The 22658-nt window shown below is 48.3% G+C and overlaps 2 protein-coding genes across 28 annotated transcripts in view; one reads left to right on the top strand and one right to left on the bottom strand.

The window, feature by feature from the left end:
* Positions 1-22658, top strand: part of KLHL18 (kelch like family member 18) — a 120144-nt gene that overhangs the window by 39024 nt on the left and 58462 nt on the right. For 17 of the 24 annotated variants that reach the window (XM_060402921.1, XM_042236354.1, XM_042236352.1 and 14 more), the window contains 4 exons: positions 3267-3447; positions 3565-3644; positions 5202-5264; positions 8110-8290. The gene's annotated coding sequence lies outside the window, so the exon portion shown is untranslated. The remainder of the gene's footprint in view (positions 1-3266; positions 3448-3564; positions 3645-5201; positions 5265-8109; positions 8291-22658) is intronic. The other 7 variants (XM_060402923.1, XM_060402917.1, XM_060402922.1 and 4 more) reach the window with 3 other exon arrangements.
* The window catches only part of KIF9 (kinesin family member 9), a 38654-nt gene that overhangs the window by 5778 nt on the left and 10218 nt on the right, over positions 1-22658 (bottom strand). For all 4 annotated transcript variants that reach the window (XM_004018499.6, XM_012100140.5, XM_060402908.1 and 1 more), the window contains 13 exons: positions 21223-21447; positions 17497-17580; positions 17293-17385; positions 16408-16555; positions 15264-15328; positions 13273-13350; positions 7812-7880; positions 6885-6989; positions 5642-5697; positions 4811-4901; positions 4191-4324; positions 2456-2647; positions 1086-1300 (listed from right to left, as the gene is read on the bottom strand). In XM_004018499.6, coding sequence (XP_004018548.2) covers positions 1086-1300; positions 2456-2647; positions 4191-4324; positions 4811-4901; positions 5642-5697; positions 6885-6989; positions 7812-7880; positions 13273-13350; positions 15264-15328; positions 16408-16555; positions 17293-17385; positions 17497-17580; positions 21223-21447 — 1555 coding nt within the window. The remainder of the gene's footprint in view (positions 1-1085; positions 1301-2455; positions 2648-4190; positions 4325-4810; positions 4902-5641; positions 5698-6884; positions 6990-7811; positions 7881-13272; positions 13351-15263; positions 15329-16407; positions 16556-17292; positions 17386-17496; positions 17581-21222; positions 21448-22658) is intronic.

Here is a 22658-nt window from a genome sequence, read left to right as displayed (position 1 = left end):
CTGTCTTTTTTTTTTTTTTTTTTTTTTGAGCTGTACCATGGGGAATGTGTGATCTTAGTTCCCTGACCAGGGATCAAACCCACTCCTCCTGCATTGGAAGCACTGAAGGACCACTGGACTGCCAGGAAAGGCCCAAAAATCCATCACAGAGACTTTACAGCACTCTGTTGAGATAGGGAGTGATAACATCTCTTATACTTCCCAGAGGTTCTCTGAGTATCTCCAAAGAAAAAAATTTCTAAGAGTTGAACTTAAGATGATTTTCATTTTTCTTTCATGGAAGACATGCCTCATGTCTAATGTCCCAAATTAAATGACCACTCTGGGCTGACAAGTGGCTGCCAGTCAAGGTACCTAGCAGGTATTTTAAAAAATGAACTACTTGATCTATTCCCTTAAGATAAAGGTATTTTACTTGGTATTTTACCAACGAATGGGAAAACAACTGCTTGGAGGGTAGGGAAGGGCAAAAATGTTTTCTGATATTGATAAAATTTTAACTACTTAAAACTACTGTTTATTTTTTCTCCTTCCCATCCTTTAAAAATATACATTTTTCAGGCATATTGAGGAGTAAGTGATATATCAGCGTAATATGCATATGATTTAAAATATGTAAATATATAATCAGTTCAGTCACTCAGTCGTGTCCGACTTTGCGACCCCATGAATCGCAGCACGCCAGGCCTCCCTGTCCATCACCAACTCCCGGAATTCAAATATATAATAAGGTGTTGCATATTCAAAGACCTGGAGGAGGGTGTGGCAACCCACTCCAGTATTCTCACCTGGAGAATCCCCATGGACAGAGAAGCCTGGTGGACTACACACAATCCATGGGGTTGCAAAGAGTCAGACACGACTGAGCGACTAAGCACATATTCAAAGAAGGTATGGGCAGAGGGAAAAGGACTCTGGCTCCCCAGGGCTGACCAGAGCCAAGTGATGCCCCAGGGAGGAAGGCTGCACCCCGGCCTCCCCTGCGGCTCCCCTTCCAACTCTGTCCTCCGGTGCCCACATCTGCCCATCCTAAGCAGGGTGACTGAGATCCCACTGTCCCCCAACTACCTTCTCAGCACGCTCACCTTGCTTCTCTCGTAGTGATTTCTGTAAATTGAGTGCCTCTTTGGTCATGTCGATCTCCCGCTTGATGGCATTGATGCGCTGTGTGGTCTCGCTGGCCCTTTTCCTCCGTTCGTTCAAGATGGATTTGTTTTCTTTGAAGATGCGGTTGATCTCACTACCGCGCTCATTCTTAAAGTCCTCAAAGGCCACAGGCTTGGTGGGTGGGGTGCTGGGCCTGAAGATGGAGAGGGAGATGAAGGGAGAAAAGGGGCAGCTTGTCTTGACGCCACCGGGCACTTCACATTTCTTCCCTGGGGCTTCTGTGAGCTGGGGGTCAGAATTCCTGGGCACCACCTACCCTAGATGAGAGGTAAACTGTATAGGAATCATTCTCTCATCTCTGTTCTATTCAGCCCATTGCAGAAAATGAAAATAAGGAAAAATATAAAAAACAAAGTACCACTCATTATCTACTAGCAACCACACTTTAATGTATCTCCTTCAGGAATTTATTTGATAAGTTTTTTGATATTTGGATCATGCAGTATATATAATCCTGCATCCTTCTTCACAGAAGCATTCTTCCATGCTATTAAAAACTCTTTGAGAATCCTAGTTATTATTAACTAGATGTAAGATGAAGTGCCGTGTAGGTGAAAGTAGATTGTCTGCAACTTAGTTTGAAATCCGTTTTAAAAAAAAGTTGGATGAAAAGATGGAGAGAAAAACACGTGATGAAATACTATAGTAACAGTACAATCAAGAGGGTGTTCACTATACAGAGATTTCAACTTCTCTGAATGTTTGGAAATGTTCACAAGCTGGAGAAAAATTCTTCATGTGCATCTTTGTACATTTCAAGGGCAGAATCATTCATTTGGTGCCCTTTCCCTAATGTTTATTATTGAAAGTGTTACCAAAAAAATTTTCCTTTTGCTTTTTAAATTAATGACACAATCTTTTTATATAAATTTGTGTCTAAATCTCTGATTATTTCCTCAGGGCAGATTCCTAAAAACTTAATTACTCAAAACTCAATTCCTAAAAACTCAATGACCGGGGAGAGGAACTGGGTGGCTGGAGGAAGGCTCTCACACTTGAGAATTTTGTATCTTTTGAATACATTACTTAGCCATAATGTGCGAATTTAATTATTTAAATAATTGCTATTTGGAGGGTCTAAAATGATTTCGTATGTCCCTGCATCTTGGGTGGCCCCTGAGGTTGAGCTAGTTTGCGCCTGTATAAGCCACCGTGTTTCTCCTTTGGGGCTGTGCTCCTAGTCTTTGTCTGTCACCCTAGTTTATCTCTCTTCTGTCTGCAGGAGCTCTTTCCACGTCATAGTCTGGTTTTGTATAATCTGGCGCAGGAGCTAGCATTAGATGGTCACCTGGGTGGGCGTAATTCCTCCTTTGGCGAGTCAGAGGCCAGGGGCTCAGTATTGGAGGTCTCCCGGTCCCGCACAAGCATGTCTTTGACATCCCCATCCTTGGAGGACAGGATCATCTGGGTCTTGGAGGTGGAAACATCCAAGTCCTTGCCACTCAGAGGGCTGCTGGCACCCTCCTTTCTTGCTGAGGAGCTGGAAGGAGAAGGGAGGGAGACCCCGGGCTCAGTGTCTCTGATGCTGAGGGGAGTAATCCTGCTCAACACTCATACACCAGAACCCCATCCCACTCAGCTCCGGTCTTAACACACACCTCGGCCAAAGGGTGGAGAGTACAGCCCTAAGCCGTGTATGTGGGGAGGAGGAGGGGAGCATTTGTCTCCCTTTTATCAGAACAAGAGGTCCTCCCTTGGCCGTCCTGGCAGGAGAAACCTGGGAGGAATGGGGAGTCTCCAGTTTGGAAGCATGAGGACCTTGGGGTAGGCCACAGGCTCTAAGGAGCATCCCAGCTCCTGAGGCAGGAGTCACACAGGCACTCCTGGGAAGGAAAGCAGAGCCCTCACCCTGGGCACGTCTGTCTGAGGCCCAGCAGTAAAGACAGACACGTCTGCACCCCTGCTCTGACCAGCCCACAACCTGCTCGCCCACCTGCCATCAGTGCCCACACCACCTCCCGGGAAAAGAGCCCTCCCTCTCCACGTGATGGCGCCCAGGTCCCTGCCTCCCGAGAGGCAGGTGAGAGCAGGGCAGAGCTGAAGGAAGGCTGCCATGGCTCCCTCCGTGACTGCTTCCTTCTCTGGCCTTCTTGCAACAGGTGTGGCCTGGGGCCCAGGCCTCGATCTGCTGTCACACTGATTGCTTGACTGCAGCACAGAGGGGTGACTGCCCTGCCTGAAGAGCAGGAGGGGTCCAGGATGCCCCGCTACCCGACGCCAGTCCTGCACGGGACAGTTTGCTACCGCCAGCTTTGACCCATGTCCTTTCACAAGGAAAAGGTGATGATGGTTAACAACATGTTGGTACTGAGGTCTTCCAGGGACAGGGACTGCGTTTACTCACTTATCCTCAAAACCACCCCCGTGACTGATGCTATTATTATAATTCCCACTTAGGGGGAGGAAACCGAGGCAGAGAAGCTCTCATGCCTCACAGAAGGTGACCCTCTTGGGTGAGAGAAGTACACAGCAAGGAGGTGAGCCCGTGAGTTACCCTCAGAGTGGGGGCTCTGTCCACCACAGCACTTCCCAGAGAGGCTGGCTCATTAAGGGAACCTTGACATTCCTCCCACCTTGCACCTACAAATGTGTCTTGCCTGCAAGGTGGGGGTGGTTTTTAGGTGACATGGGTGCCAATTAGCTGGGTCACAGAAGGAATGTGGTGGGGGGGTGGGTTTCCACGTGAAGTACCAGTGGGCGAGTGGCAGCCCAGCGTCTCATATCCATCCTACCACTCCTCAGCAGTGTGACCTTGGAATGACCTCCCCTCTCTGAGCCTTGGTTTCCTCATTAGTAAACTGGAGACGTCAACTCCCACCTCACAGAGCCGCTGTGAGCATGACAGATGAGCAGTCCCAGCCTGGGCCCCACAGACACTGTCAGTATTGGCAGGGGTGATGTCCATTGTGACCACCCCCCCCCATCACTAAGACTGGGGGAAGGGAGGGACAGTTGTGTCCTCCCCTTCGCCAGCCAAGGAGGGCAAGGTGCTGATCAGCAGGAGCATCAGGAACATCACTCACCTGACCTGCTCTTTAAACATCTTCTTGGACTTGGATTTCTTCCCGGGTTTGACAGAGAAAGGGGCGACTCCAAGTCCAAAGCCTTGTCCGTCAGGCTCGCCCACTAGGTGGCCATCAGCGTCTACGAGCCCTGCCTGGACAGAGGCCAGTCACAGGTCTGCAGGTCAGATCAAGTGTTCAGGCTCCTGGGGGACCCAGGTGTATATGGACCAAAGGTGGACATGTTCATCCCACACACCGAGATGTGGCTCCTGCGGATGTCACTTCAGGCTGTGCCCACGTCCGCTGTCTCCGACCACCCCACCAAACATCCATTGTCTACACCAACTGTTCTCATAGCTGGGTGTCTCATCCATACTCTGAGACTCCTGAGGCCCACTTCCAACCTAACTGTGGCAACTGTCTTGTTTGCTGCTGGGCACATCTCCAATTTATGGAGATCATTTTGAATTCATACGTGGTTGACTCTTGCATGGGTCATTCCATGCTCATGCTGGTGTTAACCTTTACCTGTTACAACCCTAGATCTGCTTTAATGCAGGACACTCGCTGCTTCTGGCAAGATCTGGGAATGCAAAACTCAAATGTGAGTCTTGTCGGCAAGAGGCAGGCGTGCTTACCTTCTGGACAGCAGAGATGGCTGCATAGTCATTCTTGTCTATGAGGGTGTACTTCCTGCGCAAAGTGGACTCCACTTCCTGTTCCTGTTGGCTTGGGAGACAGAGTGAAAGAACCCCTTGCACCTGGGCAGGCTGAGCCCACTGGGGCAAGCACCAAGTTCTGGAGTTAGAAGTTGTTTGTGTGTGGCCTCGGAGACAGAGCCACGCCCTCATCATGAACCAGACCAGACAGAACATGCTCACTGCCCACCCCCCACTTCCCAAAGCATGTACCCACTGTCCAGTCCCCAGATCCACAGGGGTCACCCTATGTGTCAAGGACAGCTGCTCTAAGATGACCTTGGACAAGGACCCCAAGCCTGCATCATGCATCCCTATCTGTCTCTAACAGGCCCTTCGGAATCATGTGCCCAGCTTCTGTGATAACACCCAGCATGAGCCAGTCAGGCTACAGGTATGTCTGTACCCCAATAAACCACAAATCCCTCTTGAGGTGGGGAGGAGGGTGCCAGGAGCATCAAAACACCCTGCTCTGGCCACATAAAGACCTCCTGTCCAGTGAACAAACTCAGGAAACCAGGGACTGCCTCCTCTCTGCTTAGCCCTTAAAAGGGGGGCTGTCCCCACTTCCAGAGGAAGGGGAGGGTAGGAGGACCTGAGAGCTCAGAGGCAGACTGCTGGGATCACCCAGGGCTGCCATACCCAGAGGCCTCTGATCCAGCTCCGCGCACACCAGACAGAAGGCAGAGCGCCTGGAGGCCAGCACCCAGACCATGGGAAAGGAGAATGGCAGCCTGATGCAGGACTGGGTGGGTGTGGTGGCTCCCTTACCTCAGCACCATCCGGAACTGGTTGAACACCTCCTGGATCTGTCTGAGGTTGATTATCTGGAGAGGAGAGCAAGGCAGAGGTTAGACCAGGGGCACCACAGGACTAAGGCTGTGTCTGTAGAGAAATCAGGACCCCTTGACTAAGCCTTGGACCATGTGTCTCAAGAAGGGGACATGTACCAACACCCTCTCAGCAAAGTGCCAGTAAAGCCCTCCTCAAGAACAGAGAAACCCTTGATTAGTAATTTGGAAGCTATTTATTGAAGCTATTAAAAAAAAATCACCTTTTCTGACTGAAGATATATATAAAATTGAAATGACTCTAGTTCTTGAAGGTACTAAGAAAACATCTAAATAAAATTAACTGTCCTCAGCTCTCTCCTGCTTCCAAAAGGGTCCATTATGAACCATTCTGTGTGGGCCCAGACACATACACACACCTGTGGCTAAAGGGGAGACCATCGGCCTCTCTTGACCCCATTGCCCTCTAGCATTAGCCTTGACGGTCATTCTGGGGCTGCCCTTCCTAGAAAGACCAGAAGAGCCCTCAGCTGTCCCAGGCCTGCCTCTGGCAGCTGCTGACGATGACAGGCTGGACAAGGCTCTGGCCGTGAACCCCTGATGAGAGGCCTGCCAGCCTGTGCTCTGAAAACAGAATGCCTCTCTCCCCCTGAGAGCCTTCCCTTTGTGGCTACTCTATTCCTCCTTGGCCCACTCCAGCATGGGCCCTAGAGGGGTCCACCTTGTAGACAACCAGCATGACCATCATCCTTTAATGTCCCCCCTCTGCTGCCACAGACAAGCCCCTGAGGTGCTGCCTCTCAGTTCATCCCAGCCCGTTTCCCTCCCTACCGTACAGGTCAGACCACCAGAGTACACGAGCTTGAGCATTTTCATGATGCCACTCAGCAGGGAGACTGCTGAGCTCTGAGGTTCGACCCAGAGCAGCTTGGCTCTAGGAGCTGTACTGGTGGCCCCGTAATGGACCACCCCCACTGTATTCAAGGCTTGGACCACCTCCCCTGTGTTCAAGGCTGTGGGGCACCCACAGCCTTGCGACCCTAAACATGGATGCTGTGGCCTCAGTGGGCTGAAGGGCCCTGAGGCCAGGAGTCCAGCACCACCTACGCTATACCCACTGCACCCTCTCAGTGAGGTTCCCAGGCTAGCACAGCATACATCATGGTGTGGCCGGGAGACAGGCCCGGGCCAGCCAGACATGGGGGTCCTGAAGGGCTCCTTACGTCAATCTCTTCCAGTGTTCCCTCCAGGTACCTTCGCACCTGGGAGTTGATCTCCGCAATCTGGATTTCATCCATAGGGTCATAGTTCACGAGGGTACGGTTGGCCTTGGAGAAGGAAGAGGAACGTACTGTTAAGCTCCAAGCACCCGAGCCCAAGCAGGGTGGCAGGGACCATTCTGAGGACCAAAGTGGGGAGGCTGGGCAGAGAGCCTGGCTACCCAAGCCACTTTACTCCCTTCATCACCATGTCCTGGTAGGGAGGGCCTCACTCACAGGCCAGGTAGTCGGGTCAGCACGGGACAACCAGGTGGGGTAGGGAAGGAAAGGCTGCCAGACAAGGGCCTGCTCCTCCAATCTGGGGGGCTCTGCTGGCTGAGCCTCAGCAGACTGTGGGATGAGGGCCACAGGAGGGAGGGGGCGCCTCTGCCTTGAGACCCTCTGGACCATGAGCATGAGCTCAGACCAGCACTGGAGGTCTCCTGCTCCCCACCCCTACCTTCCAACTCCCTGCTGCCCCTAATAACCATCCAGCCTGTCCACCTCCCTGACCTTGAGCCGTCATCAGGCTGTCTGCCTCTGTACCCATACCTGCCAGGCCTGTGGCCCCTGCCCTTCATCCCCCTGCCTACTGCCTGGCTCTGCTCCCTGACCATCTGACAGCCCTGCCCACATCTTGTTCTTCCAGAGTCTCTGCCCAACAGGCATCCCTGATCCCCCAGGCCTTCTGCCCCCACAGTCTCTGTTCCCCCAGTCCCCTGTCTACTCAGCCCCTGGGCCCCCTGTCCACCCAGTCCCTCTGCTCACCCAGCCCACCCTCTGATCCACCCCTGCCCTGACCCACTGCCCCCTCCCACCTAGTCCTTCTGCCCACTTGGTACCCTGACCCCAGTCCCTCTAGTATTCCGCCCATCACCTCTAGCCCCTTACCAGGCTGTCATGGATGGCTAGTTCCTGCTTGAGCAGTGCTAGCTCCTTCTCCAGGTTCTTGACCATTCTCTGCCAGGGAAGCATATGGGGAGGCGGGGGTAGCAAGGAGGACAGTCAGAGAAGCCACTTAATAATTCCCCACCCTGTCCTTGGACATCCTGGCCCTTGCAGGCAATCTATGGAGTGTGATCTCAACATTTGGATGATTCCCTCCCAGCTGGTGACTTTTCCCCAACTGGGTGAGTTTAGGGTTTGAAGGGGTTTCAGCACTTCTCTGTCCTTTGCCTCTTACTTGCAGGGAAGACTGAGAACAGAGTCAGTATGGGCTCCACTAGGACCACCCTAAAGCCCAACTCCAGAAGCTCCAGCATACTTCAATCCACCACGGTCACTGCCCTCTCCATGCAGCCTGTGCCTCCAGGATGTCACCCTCATCCTCTCCAGCCACTACACAAAGCATCACCATTCCGCACTGACAGGTATGCCACCTCCATTTATTGCTGCTATAAACAATGCTGCAGAACACTTTGCTCTTACATCTTTGTGTAGGATAACAGTGACCTATGCGCTATGTCAGAGAAGGCGATGGCACCCCACTCCAGTACCCTTGCCTGGAAAATCCCATGGACGGAGGAGCCTGGTAGGCTGCAGTCCATGGGATCGCGAAGAGTCAGACATGACTGAATGACTTCACTTTCACTTTTCACTTTCATGCATTGCAGAAGGCAATGGCAACCCACTCCAGTGTTCTTGCCTGGAGAATCCCAGGGGCCGGGGAGCCTGGTGGCCTGCCGTCTATGGGGTTGCACAGAGTCGGACACGACTGAAGCGACTCAGCAGCAGCAGCAGCAATGCGCTGTGATCTGCCCCATTACTCCTTGTCTACGCTTCTGCCCCTGCTCATGCCACTCCCACCAAATGAGCACGCTCCTGCCTCTGTGCTGCCTGTCCCCTCTGCCTGGGACATGCTTCTCCCAGGTATTCGCATAGCTCACCTTCCTCAAGTCTCTGTTCAAACACTGCTAAATTAGGCACCCCTCAGTTACCCCATGTAAAACTGCAATCCCCTCCCACTCTCACACCACGCTTTTTAAAAATCTTGCTCTAGTTTTTTTTCATAGAACATACCCTAGAGCAGTACTAACAGAACTTGCTGTAATGATGGAAAGGTTCTGTTTGTGCCACAAGCCACATAAAGCTATGGAACACTTAGAGTGTGACTAGTGGGACAGAGGAACTGAATTTTTAAAAATTTTTTGATTTTATTTAATTTTACTGATTTCAGAGCACTTTCTTGGAGGTCCCGTGGTTAAGACCCTGCACTTCCACTGCCGGGGGTATGGGTTTGATCCCTGGTTGGGGAACTAGTATCCCTGTGGCATGTTCAGTTCAGTTCAGTTCAGTTTAGTCGCTCAGTCGTGTCTGACTCTGCGAACCCATGAATCGCAGCACGCCAGGCCTCCCCGTCCATCACCGACTCCTGGAGTTCACTCAGACTCACGTCCATCGAGTCCGTGATGCCATCCAGCCATCTCATCCTGGGTCGCCCCCTTCTCCTCCTGCCCCCAATCCCTCCCAGCATCAGAGTCTTCTCCAATGAGTCAACTCTTCGCATGAGGTGGCCAAAGTACTGGACTTTCAGCTTTAGCATCATTCCTTCCAAAGAACACCCAGGGCTGATCTTCAGAATGGACTGGTTGGGTCTCCTTGAAGTCCAAGGGACTCTCAAGAGTTTTCTCCAACACCACAGTTCAAAAGCATTAATTCTTCAGCGCTCAGCCTTCTTCACAGTCCAACTCTCACATCCATATATGACCACAGGAAAAACCATAGCCTTGACCAGACGGACCTTTGTTGGCAAAGTAATGTCTCTGCTTTTGAATATGCTATCTAGGTTGGTCATAACTTTTCTTCCAAGGAGTAAGCATCTTTTAATTTCATGGCTACAGTCACCATCTGCAGTGATTTGTCATGAGGTGTGACCAAAAAGAAAGTTTTGTTTTTATTTTTTTTACTGATTTCAGAAGCCATGTGTGAGTAGTGGCTACTGTATTGGACAGTGAAGCTCTAGAACTTAAGCTATTTTAGTTTTAAGAAAAATTATATATATTTAAGGTGTACAGCACTGATGTTTTGATATACATGTACACGATGAAATGACTACTACAGACAAGCTAATTAACATATCCACTAGTCACCATTTTTTGTGTATGTGGTACAGCTTCTGAGATCTACTTCCCTTGCAAATTTTCAGTATACAGCACACTACTATAACTATATTCACCATGCTATATGTTAGATCCCTGGAACTCATTCGTCTTAGGACTAAAAATATGTACTCTTTGACCCACATCTCCCATATCTCAGTCTGCCTGCTCCCACTCCTGGTAACCACTGCTCTGCTTTCTGCTTCTGTGAATTTGACTTTGTTAGGTTCCACATATAAGTGAGATCATGCAGTGTTTTTCTTAGTGTATGTGGCTTATTTCACTTAGCACGATGTCCTCAAGGTTCATCCATGTTGTTGCAAATGGAAGAATCTAGAACCGACTGATTTCTTATGTTTATTACATCTGTCTCTCCCATCTCTAGTGAACTGTCAGCTCTTTAAGACAGCTTTGTGTTTCTGTTGGTCCACTGACGTGTCCCAGGTGCTTCAAAAAGTGCCCGGCACATAGTAAGTACTCCATAAATTTTAGCTGAACGAATAAATGATACATTTCTAGAAGCAGAATTGCTTAGTCATTTTACATCTGATACTGTCCTTGAGTCTTTCATATAAGCCCAGGACTTCAAGTTGAGAACCTTCAGTGTGAACAATAGGCTTCTTTTAGTTGTTCAAAATAGCCACTAGAGGGAGCCCCTGACAGCTGGGTCTCAGGTTTAGTTCTTTGGTCACTACGTGATGTCTGACTCTTTTGCGGCCCCATGGACTGTAGCCTGTCAGGGTCCTCTGTCCATCTGGTGACCAAAGCAGTGACCAGTCTATAGCAAGGGGTCCCGGTGGCTCACTGGCAAATCAGAGCACAAAGCCTGAACTCAAGACCCATGACCAGGGTCCAAATTCTGACTCTGCCCCTCTGGGCAACCTCAAGATAGTCCTTCAGTGGACTTCCTATGAGGTGACTGAGGGAAGTCCTATGAGAGAGGACTGGCGGCCAGCCCCTACTCATCTTCATCCCCTTGTCCCAGCTGAGGGGTCTCAGTTCTAGAAAATGCACTCTACGCAGCCAGGGAAACTGGCTGAGCTGCTGGGGACCTCCAGCTCGATGACTCCTCCGTCCAGCGTGGTGTGAGGAGCCAGGCTGAGACCTCCGGGCCAGTCAGGAGATGGAGGAAAAGGGCCATCTGCTGCCCTGGCTCCCTAGGCTCCAAGCGGCACCCTGAGAGCGTGAAAGTGAAGTGAAAGCGAAGTCGCTCAGTCGTGTCCGACTCTTTGCGACCCCATGGATTGTAGCCTACCAGGCTCCTCCCTCCATGGGATTCTCTGCACCCTGAGAGCGTGGAAGCCACTTTCTCAAGCACTCGTGCACAGAAAGGAAAAGAAAGGCTCATCGCAAAGATTATAAACACATTTGCATTTGGCGACATGGCAACTTGGCTGTCCAGGACCAACAGTGCCGATTTCAGAACAGGAATTACATTAAAATGAAAGTCCTTGCCATCAGGTGCAATGCCCACCCAGCCAGGTTCACAGGTGGTAATGTGGTAGTCCTAAGCTAAGTGAATAGCAAATAAGAAAAATTAATAAGAAATGCTCCAAGCTACAGAAAAGCATAGAAAATAATGCCATGAAACTTTGGGAAGACCACCCTAAAATCTGACTTTTTAACAGCATGCTAAATACTGGCTGCAGGTATTTTTTGTTTTTAAAAGAAATAAAAAATTTAAGATAAATGTGAAGCCCCTGGACCCCACTCTGAGTCCATTCCCCACCCTGACATCCAGAGGGAACCCCCAGCTCAGTTTGGTCTTTTCACTCCTACACAGTTTTTTCTTTGGCTGCACACACATGTATGCACTAAGAATAATCAGCATTGCTTTTTATGTTCTTTATACTTGGTATGAATGATAGATGCCACCGTTTCAATCCCCAAGTTGTTTTCTCCCTAGAGATTATCCATGCTCAAAGCTCAAGCTCTGGCTCCCTCCCTCCACAACCTGCTTAGCTACTCTTCCGTTAAGGGCTATTAGTTGCATTCCTAACTTTTCACCATTGCAGTAAGCGGTGCAGCACCGCTTTCTGTAAGTCTCTGTGCATCTGTGAGAATGCCGCTGGACTGTACACCGAGGAGTGACGCTGCCTGTCTGCAGAACCGAGTGGCCTGCTAACTCACATTTCACTGTGCTAAATGATTTCTACTCGTTACCGTCCTCTTCACAACATCTCTTTGAGGGTGGACTCTGTTATTCTTCCCTTAGAAAGAACAAGCATCTCACTGAGGCTAGACAGCTGAGAGAACAGGCTACTGAGCCAGGATAGCCCAGTGCACGTGCCAGGGCTCTTAACTACAGGGCAAGTCGTTCTCCAAGTGAGGTCCCAGAACAGCAGCGCTAGGAACACTTCGGAGAAATCCGAACCCTCAGCCCCACTCCAGACGGAGGCAATCAGGAGCTCTGGGAATGGGTCCAGTGACCTGTGGTTCTGTGAGCCCTTGGGGTAATCTCTAAGCTCTACTTCTTCCTCAACCTCCACACCATGGTTTAGATACACAGAGCCCTGGGACTGTTATTTTCCTTCAGGATTTAAAGTCTGGAAAGTTTAGGTGATTTGTCATGGGTTTAGGGCACACATGTGCTCCTCTCCAATAACTATGATTGCATAAGCATCTTAAAGGAAAAGCAAATTATTGGTAAATGTATTTTTACTTCAGTAGATGTTGCCAAAATGCTCTCCAAAGTGGTTGGCAGTTACCCTTTGACAAGAAATAAATAAGATCTGCTGTTCTGCACATACTCACCCTGTTTTGCATTGTCAGAAAATGTCTAATTTTTGCTAGTCTGAAGGTGGAATTCCACTAAGGTTTTTAATTGCATTTCCCTGGTTAGTGTTGATGCTGAGCATTCCTCCTGATTGGTCAGCTGTATGCCAAGAGGGATCACTCAGGCTGGGAAGAAAGCGGTTCAGTAGTGACCTAGCCAGATGAGTCTGAGAGACAGCCCACACAGTTTAAGCTCAGAAGCAGCTCTAAGGACTCCCATGCAGAAGCCTGGGGTACTCAGAAGCCTTGCGGCCCCATGCATTGGGTGAGGCCCTGACCTAGCCCTTTCACCTTGGTGGCAGCCCCCAGGGGGGTCTCCAGGGACTCTGAACACTGACCTACCCCAGAACAGAAAGTGACTGACTCAGGACAGCATGGGTATCTTTGGTGGAAGCAGGGAGGGAAGCCAGGTTCATGGGACCCGGGCAGCAAACCCATATATCTTCCCCAGAGGGAGACACCTGCCTACTCCTTAATACCTCAGCGTCGTACTTTTCATTGATGGCAGGCTCGGTGGTGACCAGCTTCATCCTGCTGGCGAACCGCAGTGAAGACAACTGAAAAACAGATCAGACAGACCTCTATGTTCTTGGCAAATTACTTGTGACTAGAGATATTTGCTAAACAATGTCTAAAGGAGTACACTAGAAAGCAAATCTCCCCAAAGAGAGGAATGCTCCATGGGCCCATGGGGTGACATCTGGGGAGTCTTATCTGTGTCCCTCCGGGGGCACAGCCAGCCAGGGGTGATTTGGCTGGAGGCCCATGGGTAGGCACTTGGGAGACAGCCCCGGAGCACTGATGTTCCATGAGGAGTGGGGGGCTGTTCCCTGGTGTGAGGAGCAGCCAGAGGCACATGAGGCAGGCCCTGACATCCCAGCCTCAGACTATGCTGGACTGACTCAGGGCCTGAAGCAGGGAGGCAGACTCAGAGGAGGGATGGGCCACCCAGAAATAGCCTGAGGAAAGCCTGAAAGGGCTCTTCCACTGGACAATCTTAAGTGGTTAAGAGCTCTGCACAGACTGACCGACTGTACATCCTCAGATGGGTCTTGTAACCTCTGTAAAATCGAGGAGACCTGGCTCACAAGGTCACTGGGAGACTTAGTGCTTAGGTATGTAATGTGCTCTGGACAGAACTGGCCCACAGTCAGCCCTCAGAGAGGCCCCTGTCATTAGAGTTACTTGTGCGTGGGGTGAAAGCAGACTCCTGCTGCAAATACAGCAGCACGTGTGGGCACGACTCCCTTGTACACACAGGCAGGGTCACTGCATAAAGCAGCACGAATCACGACAGGCACTGCTTTAAAGTTAGAGCATTTGGAGAAGAGAATCATGACCTTCCACACTGGCAATCTGCCTTTGTCCCAAGCAGCTCCTCGGGGCTTCTGTGGGCTCAGTCCTGGGCAGAGATCCCAGGTGGTGTGGGTACGAGCCTCTGGGGGCAGCAGGTGCCAGGAGAGCTGCTTCCTGTGTGACCATCTCCGAGGTGGGCATCAGGGGAGAGAGTGTCTTCCACAGTCTAGGAGGACAGATTTCTCAACCAGGCAGCCAGGAGGTCCAATAGTCACATGACTCCTCTTGGGGTTCACTCACGCTTTATGATACTCTGAGACCACTAGGTCCTGAAGCCTTCCTCTGGGGATGCTGCCTGCACGTCAGCTGGAGCTCCCATCCCTGGCTTCCCACGTCCCAGGATGCTGAGTGTGCAGCAGGAGAACTCCCCCTGGAAGCTGGGACGGTCGCTAATGCACAAAGCTGGGAGGCCCCGCAGGAGCGTCTCGCCCTGCAGTGTCTGACCTGTTTCACTGAGTGGATTCTGCATACGACTGAAACTTGCCCTGAGCTGTCCACACTTGAGCAAAATGTCTATGGAGAGATTTCCAGTCCTATCTCACTTATGACGAGTTGGGAGGAGAGGCAGGGAGCCTCAGCTATGTGGACTCTCCTGTGTCACTGGCTTAGCTCGTATTCTTGCCTCTGGTTCTCATAAGCCTCTCGCCTCCTCAGATCACCTGTTTCCTGCTGCTGGGTTCATCTCCCTGAGTCACGAGTCTGGCCACAACCCTTTTACTAAAGCCCCGTGACAAGCCCTGCCATCTTCAGGAGAGCAGCTAAGGCCCAGCATGGCCACCAGGGCCCCTCCAGCCACTCACCTTCTCCTTCCTCTTTCCTGAGCCTCCCGCTGCGTGGGTCAGGAAACACAGTGCTTGCCCTACCCAGCTGATGCACAGCCTCATCTCCTCACAGAGGCCCCCACACTCAGCTTGCCCCCTGCCTTGCCTCTCCCTCGACACAGCTTCTGCCCCTTGGGACTTGGTATCTGGATCCCGGCTGGAGCCCTTTTGGCTCAGACTCATCCCCTGGATCCGTCCACTCTTGACCATGTCTGTGGCTACTGAGTCAGTTTACCCAGTCCGCACGCCTGAGGATGGATGCTAATCCGGCTGCCCTGACTGTCCTTACGTACCGTCTCTTCTAACTGAGCAGCTTCTCCATAGATGTTTGTCACGAGGACCATGTTGCAATTTCCCCCTGCAGAAAGCAAGACACAGTAGGTCCATGAACCATGTGGGTTTTCTGCCAAGACATTCCTTTGAGGCTGGTGGCGGTGATCTGTTATTATATGAGCGCTTGTGTCCCCTCAAACTTCATATGTTGAAGTCCTAGTGCCCAAGGTGATGGCATCTGGAGGTGGGGCCTATAGGAAGTGATTAACTTTAGATGAGGTCATGAGGGTGGAGCCCCATAATAGGATCAGCGCCCTTAAAAGAAGAGAGAGAGAGAGACCAGAGCTCTGTCTCTTTGTGATCTTTCTCTTTTCTTTCTCTCTCTCTTGGTCATGTAAAGGCACAAGGAGAAAGTGGCCATCTACAGGTCAGGAAGGCAGTGTTCACCAGGAACCATTCCTGCTGGACCTTGATCTGAGACTTCCAGCCTCCAGGAGGGTGAGAAACAGATGTCTGCATAGTGTAAGCCCCTCAGTCCATAGTGTTTGGTTCTAGCAGCCTGACCCGACTGAGGGCCAGAGAAGACACACGAAAGCATGCACAAGCCTGGGAGGCAAGGGGAAGAAGCAGAGAAGAGGGAGAGGCCGCCAAACGTACCTAAAGGAGGAGCTGGGGAGAAAGCAGAGGCAAGGTGGCTGGGGCAGGGCAGAGGCCTGTGGCCAGGGCTTTGCTTATGGGGGGCACATAGTTAATAATCACACACCCACCTTCAGGCCCAACGCAAAAGCTTGGGAACACAGGATGACAAGATAGCCCCTGCTCCTCAATCAGAGAGGCTGAAGGAAAGGGAAGACCTCACAGGAGAGGCCCTCCACCTGAGGCTTCAAGGCGATGAAGGATTCTGCCAGCTGGTTCAGGGATGGTGGGACATGATATGTTGCCCCCGGTAGAGGCCAAAGCTTAGGCAAAGCCTCTGAGGAGGGAGCAGAATGACATGGGGGACACGAGAGGGCACTGTGCTTGATTTTGCCTTTCCAGGTGTGTCTGAGGTCATTGTGAAAAGGCTGCAGGCAAGTCCATGCCACCGGGAGGGAGCAAGCCATCACCACCAGTAGCAGACACGCCAGTCCTGTCCCTCCTCCCTGCACACCAGCCACCCCTCACCTAATGAGTCCTTGAGGGCGTGGGTGAGCTTGCACTGCCGGAAGGGGATGTGGTCTCGCTTCTGGTCCCCGAGGGCAATGATGGCCTGCTCCAGGAATGACAGGGACTTGTTGATGTAGGTGGCTTCCTTCAGGACTCGGCCCTCAGACTACAAACCAAAGGTCAGTTCTGCTTCAGGCCAAGTGGAGAGGCTGCCCCACAAAAAACACTGCAGGTCTGTGGCCAGGCCAGAGCCTCCTGCCCAGAAGCAGGGTCTTCTCTTCCTGTCTTGTATTCCACGTTGGGCTAATAAGAACACTCCAAGGAACGCTGATGCAGATATTCATATGAGTGAATGCTCATATGAATATGAATACTTGTGTGAATATTCATATGAATACTCCCTTAAGAGTCACACTGTTATGAACACACAGGGGAATATTTGTGCAGATATTTGAGCAAATAATCCTGGGGAATATACAAACATTCATTCAACACACCAATACAAACATTCATCTGAATGCTCTTCTGAATGCTCTTGTGAATGCTTATGCTAATACTCATATGAATATGTATGTGAGATGAAAAATTCATGCAAATATTCATCATATGAACACTCATGCACAGAGAAATGCTAATATGAGCATGGAGCACTGACTGCCAGGCACTTTGCTAAGAATTTAGGAGCCATCATCTCATTCAGCGTTTACAACAGTCCTGCCAAGTAGGAATGGCCTCTCTGATGCAGCTGTTTCACCTCTGCTAGTTCTGTCCCCCTAGCTGAACTGTGCCTAGCTAGGAACGATGCTCACAAATGCCCAGTGAGGGACAGTCCACGCACACAGACACTAAGCTGGAAACAGGGCCATGGCTTGTTGAGGAGGAACTTCCTGCTCCCCCACTTACCCTAGACTTCCCCAGCCTCTCCGAGCCTGCTAGATCCACCAAGTTAATTTTGGAAGTGACGTACTTTTCATCTGATAAGGTCCGTGAACGGGCCTGTGAAACACCCAAAACGGAGGTTAGGCTGTCACAGTGAGAAGCCTCTTAAGGAACAAGCTCCATGGGAATCGACCTCCCTCCCAAGCTATTCAAAGAGCTTGTACTTACCTCCACATAGATGGTGAAAATGCAGTGTGACCTGGATGAGTTCTTGTTCATTGTGTGGGAGGCTATAATCCTGTTGGTCTCTCCCTAAAGAAGAGAGAAAACATGTAGATATTTTGACATATTGAAATAACAAGGCATTTGAGTCATTTTTTAACTATACAGAAATGATCTTTACATCACAGCCCTCGGTCAGGCCTTCCAGGGAAATCTGATTTATAAACTAGTAGAACAGAAGACAAATTGGAGTCAGACCTATATTTTCACTCACTGCTAGCGACATGTGAATTTGTATAATAGCTTTCTGAAAAGCAAAGTGGCAACAAAAACTATGAGCCTAAAAAATATTCATAGATATTGAGTCATAACCAACCTACATATCCAGCAATTCAGGAATGATCTGTCTGGAGAACAATGTTATGTGACCAGAAGAATGCTGACAAATAGCTTTTAATAACAATAATGCAGAATCCAAAAATCGGAGCAAACTGCCTTCAACAGCACAATAAAAGGACATATGCACCACAGCCAAATGGAATTTACCCCGGATCCAAGGATGGTTTGACATACACAGATCAATGTATATACATCTCATTAACAAAACGAGGGACAAAATCATATGATGGTACAATCTGAGGAATGCAGAAGCATTCATAGAAGAAAGAATTAAACAGATGGCGCTACCAAGATGTTACTAATGGTCACTTCTGGTTTGGAGTTTATAGGTGGATCTTTTATATATACAGGTTATGCTTCCATATTTTTAAAGTGAACATGAATTACATTTAAACATTAGGAAAAAAATCAGTAATTTGTATCTTTAAAGAGACAGCCCTTGCCTCTAATTCACAGGAGTAGGCACTATGACCAGAATACACTTAAAAGGAGACATGTAGAAATGGCTGTACTCAGAGAAAAAGATTTGTACAGGAGGGACTCCTGTCTCCTTAAAGGACCCTGAGAAGTGCTATGAAGAAACCCCAAATCAGCGATACTGCCTTCCCCTGCAGAGAGTGGAGCACCTAAAGAGGAGGGGAGGCCCTGGGCTGTGGAGGAGGCCTGGCTGGCTCCCAGGCTACATCCCCAAGGTCTCATTGTCACATTCAACTAGCCTAAAATTAAGCATATTTGTTCATCAAATTGACATATCAAGAAAAAAAGTCACAGGAGATAGAAAACAGCTGTAATACATACAACTGAGAAAAGAACTAGTTTTCAGAATTTATAAATTTATACAAATGAGAGGGAAAAAAGATATCTGTAAAGATAATAATCAAAAGACATGAACAGGGAAATGCAAATGGTCAATAAACACATAATGAAGTCCCTAATCTCACTGGTAATCAGGGAAATAAAACCCAATGAGTGGGGCCATAATGGGAAACACTATACACCAGCCAGACTGGTCAAAATTTTAGGATCAGAATAATGGGAATTCTGACAACCTGTTGAGGGAGTATGCCATTATTGGTATCGTTTAAGAAAGCTTAAGACACATACTCTCTGTGACCTAGCAATTACAATTCTTGGCTTTACCTAGAGAAATTCATGCTTATGTGCATCAGATATACATACAAGAACGTCCCTGGTTCTAGGTCAATAAACACATAGTGCCATTGTCTGATATATCCCCAAATTAGTAAAACCCAACTGTCCATCTGAAGTAGAATGGATAACTAAACTGTAGTATACTCACACAATGTAATACGATAAAAGTGGAAAACATATAACAATACCAGATGAATTGCACATAAACAGTAGGTAAGAGAAATAAGACAATTCATCCTACATGATTCCTTTTATATAAATTTCCAAAAAGGTTAACTTATACTCTTTCAGGAGATATAACTACAGGTGGTTAAGCCCTAATGAAGACCAAGGAAATGATTACAAGTCAGGAGAGTGCTTGCTTCCAGTGTTAGTTGCTCAGTTGTGTCTGACTCTTTGTGACCCCATGGACTGTAGCCCACCAGACTTCTCTGTCCATGGCATTCTCCAGCAAGAATACTGGAGTGGGTTGCCATCTCCTCCTCCAGGGGATCTTCCTGACCCAGGGATTGAACCTGAGTCTCCTGTATTAGCAGGCAGATTCTTTGGGGAAGCCCAGTTACTTCTATGGGTATGAATAAATACTTATTCATGATAAACTCTTCACAAACTTGGACCTTCTTTAACCTTAAGCCAAGAAATTTTTGGCAAACATCATTCTTCATGGTGAAATGTTAGGAGCAGCAATAAGATGAGAATGTGTTTTTGCTGCCTCCTGGCAGGCTCTTCTGTGTACATGCAAGGGATCTGTGTTTAAATCACCTCTGAGGACACCTAAGTGACTTTTTTTTTGAACTTTTATTTGACATATATTTTAAATATCCTAAGATTCACCATTTTAAGTATTATAGTTCAGTGACTTTTTGAATCAGTAAAATTACAGGGTTGTGTCACTATCCTCACAATTCTATTTTTAAAATGTATCACTCCAAAAAAGTTTTCTCAGGCCTATTTGCAGTCACTTCCTGCTCCCCTCCCCCAGGCAATGTTTTTCTCTATAGATGTGGCTATCAGGACATTTCAAATGAATGGAGTCATACATTAGGTGACCTTTTAAAATTTCTTTTACTTAGCATTTTTCCGGGGAGGGAGGAGGAGTTTCATCTATGTCATAGCATGTACCAATGTTCCATTTCTTTTTTATCGCTAGTTTTCTATTGTTTGGACATACCATATTTTGCGTATCCATCCTCCAGTTGATGAATATTTTGGTTATTTCTGGTCTTTGGCTATTATGAATAATCTTATTATGAATATCTGTGTACAAGTCTTTGTGTGCACACAGATTTTCATTTCTCTTAAGTAGATCTCTAGGAGCAGAATTGCTAGGTCCTATGAAAAAATTAATGTTTAGAGGGAGGTGGGAGGGGGTTCATGTTTGGGATCGCATGTACACCCGTGGTGGATTCATGTCAACGTATGGCAAAACCAATACAGTATTATAAAGTAAAATAAAGTGAAAATAAAAAGTTTAAAAAAACAATTAATGTTTAACTTTTTAGGAAACTGCCAAAATGGCTATAGCCCTTTATAGGTCACCAGCAATGCATAAGAATTTTAATCTACATGATTTTAAAAAGAATAACACATCCCAGGGAATGTTTTTTTATTGATTTCTAAGAGCCTTTATATTTCAAAGACATTAATTTTTATTTTTTTCTATATCACAAATGCCCATGGTTAACTTTTTAAAGGACAGTTTCAACTAAATAAAGAAAAAACTTCAAGAGAAAAAAAGACTAGAAGTCAAATTTATTGAGCCAAAATATATATTATTGGGACTTCCCTGGTGATCCAGTGGTTAGGACTCTGTGCTCCCAATGCAGAGGCCCAGGGTTTGATCCCTAGTCAGGGAACTAGATCCCACATGCCATAACTAAAGATCCTATATTCTGAAGACCGGTGCAGCCAAATAAATAAATATTAAATATATATATATATATATATATATATATACACACACACACACATTATTATTGTCATATGTAGAAAACAGATAAGTGAATTCTTTTTTGCTTCTATATTTTTTCATTATTATCTGAACTTGCTAAACAAGTATATACTAATTTTAATTCTGGTTATCAAAGTAACTAAGAAACTAAGGAGAGAGGAAAAGGGGAACAAAAGGAAAGGAGAAAGAAAAGGTTAGGGAGAAGGCAGCTGTGGTCCTGATCATCTCACCTCAAAGAGGAGGCTGAATGCATCCTCCTCCTGACTTGTGAGGTGGACCGACAAGCCCTTAATGAAGACCCCTTGAGGATTCTCCACGATGGTCATAGGTGTAGCCGAGGGTCCAACATAAGGCAGCGTGGACAGGAGATCAAACAGGCTCTCGTTATAGATTTCCAGGTAGGAAACGCGCACAGTAATGGCATGTGTGGGACGTTCTTCAATCATCCTAAAAACCTGGATGGGAGATTGGACAGCAGTCACCAAGAGCAGAGCACCAACGCCCAGCCAGGATTAGGGGAGTCCTGAGCTCCGGAGAGAATCCTCACCCTGAAAGAATTTGCCCAGCCAGGATTAGGGGAGTCCTGAGCTCTGGAGAGAGCCCTCATCCTGGAGGAATTTGCCCAGCCAGGATTAGGGGAGTCCTGAACTCCAGAGAGAGCCCTCATCCTGGAGGAATTTGCCCAGCCAGGATTAGGGGAGTCCTGAGCTCTGGAGAGAGCCCTCACCCTGGAAGAATTCGCGGTCTAGTTACTGTGATGGTCCTCATCATCAGCTAGTAGTTCATCGGGTGATATTCACTATCATCTCGTAGTTTTTTGAGGCCTGACTTACAGATTGGCTAATCATTACACAGTCTCAAGAAGTAGAGGAATGATGAACAGAAAAGACTGTGAAGTGGAAATATCATTTTGTGGAGTTTTACCACACAGAAGCTTCTTTCACATCCATTATTTGATTCTATCCTCCTAACTCCACTGCAACTGAAGCAGGGAAGGGGCCACACCCATGTGTGGTGGCTCGGCTAATAAGGGAAAAAGCCAAGCCAGAACTCAGCCTTCTCAACTCCGACTGCCCTCCCCAGTGCTTATCAGCAGGTGACTTTGGGCTGGTCTTTTCCCTGTCTCTGAACCTTAACTTTCTTATCTGTTAAATGGGGAGCTGGGCCGGATGATCCCTGAAGTCCCCCCTTATCCTAACAGGCTAGCTCTGTGCTGTGCCACATGCCAGACACTAACCACAGGTGGCTGCTCAGCACTTGAAATGTGGCTCACACAAATGAGGAATTTTATTTAACTTTAATCAAATAATTAGAACTGATACTAAATTCAATTACTGGTAAACTTTTAAGTATGTTTGGGACAATTTGTGTTTATGAGTCCACCCTTTCAACTGTCAATTGCATGAAATATAAATACAGAGAAATTATTTCTGATGAATATTTAGGGTCTAAATTGAAATGGGGACTTCCCTGGTGGTCCAGTGCTTAAGACTCCATCCTTCCAATGCAGGGAGTGTGGGTTCGATCCTGGTTAGGGAACTGTGATCCCACATGCTGTGCAGTGCAGCCAAAAAAAGGATGAAATGGGCTGTAAGTATAAAATACGTTGTTGTTGTTTAGTCGCTAAGTCATGTCCGACTCTTTGAGACCCCATGGACTGTAGCCT

This window comes from Ovis aries, chromosome 19 (genome assembly GCF_016772045.2).
Source record: "Ovis aries strain OAR_USU_Benz2616 breed Rambouillet chromosome 19, ARS-UI_Ramb_v3.0, whole genome shotgun sequence".
NCBI lineage: Eukaryota > Metazoa > Chordata > Mammalia > Artiodactyla > Bovidae > Ovis > Ovis aries.
The sequence above is the reverse complement of the archived record's forward strand: the minus strand, read 5'-3'. Positions and strand labels throughout refer to the sequence as shown.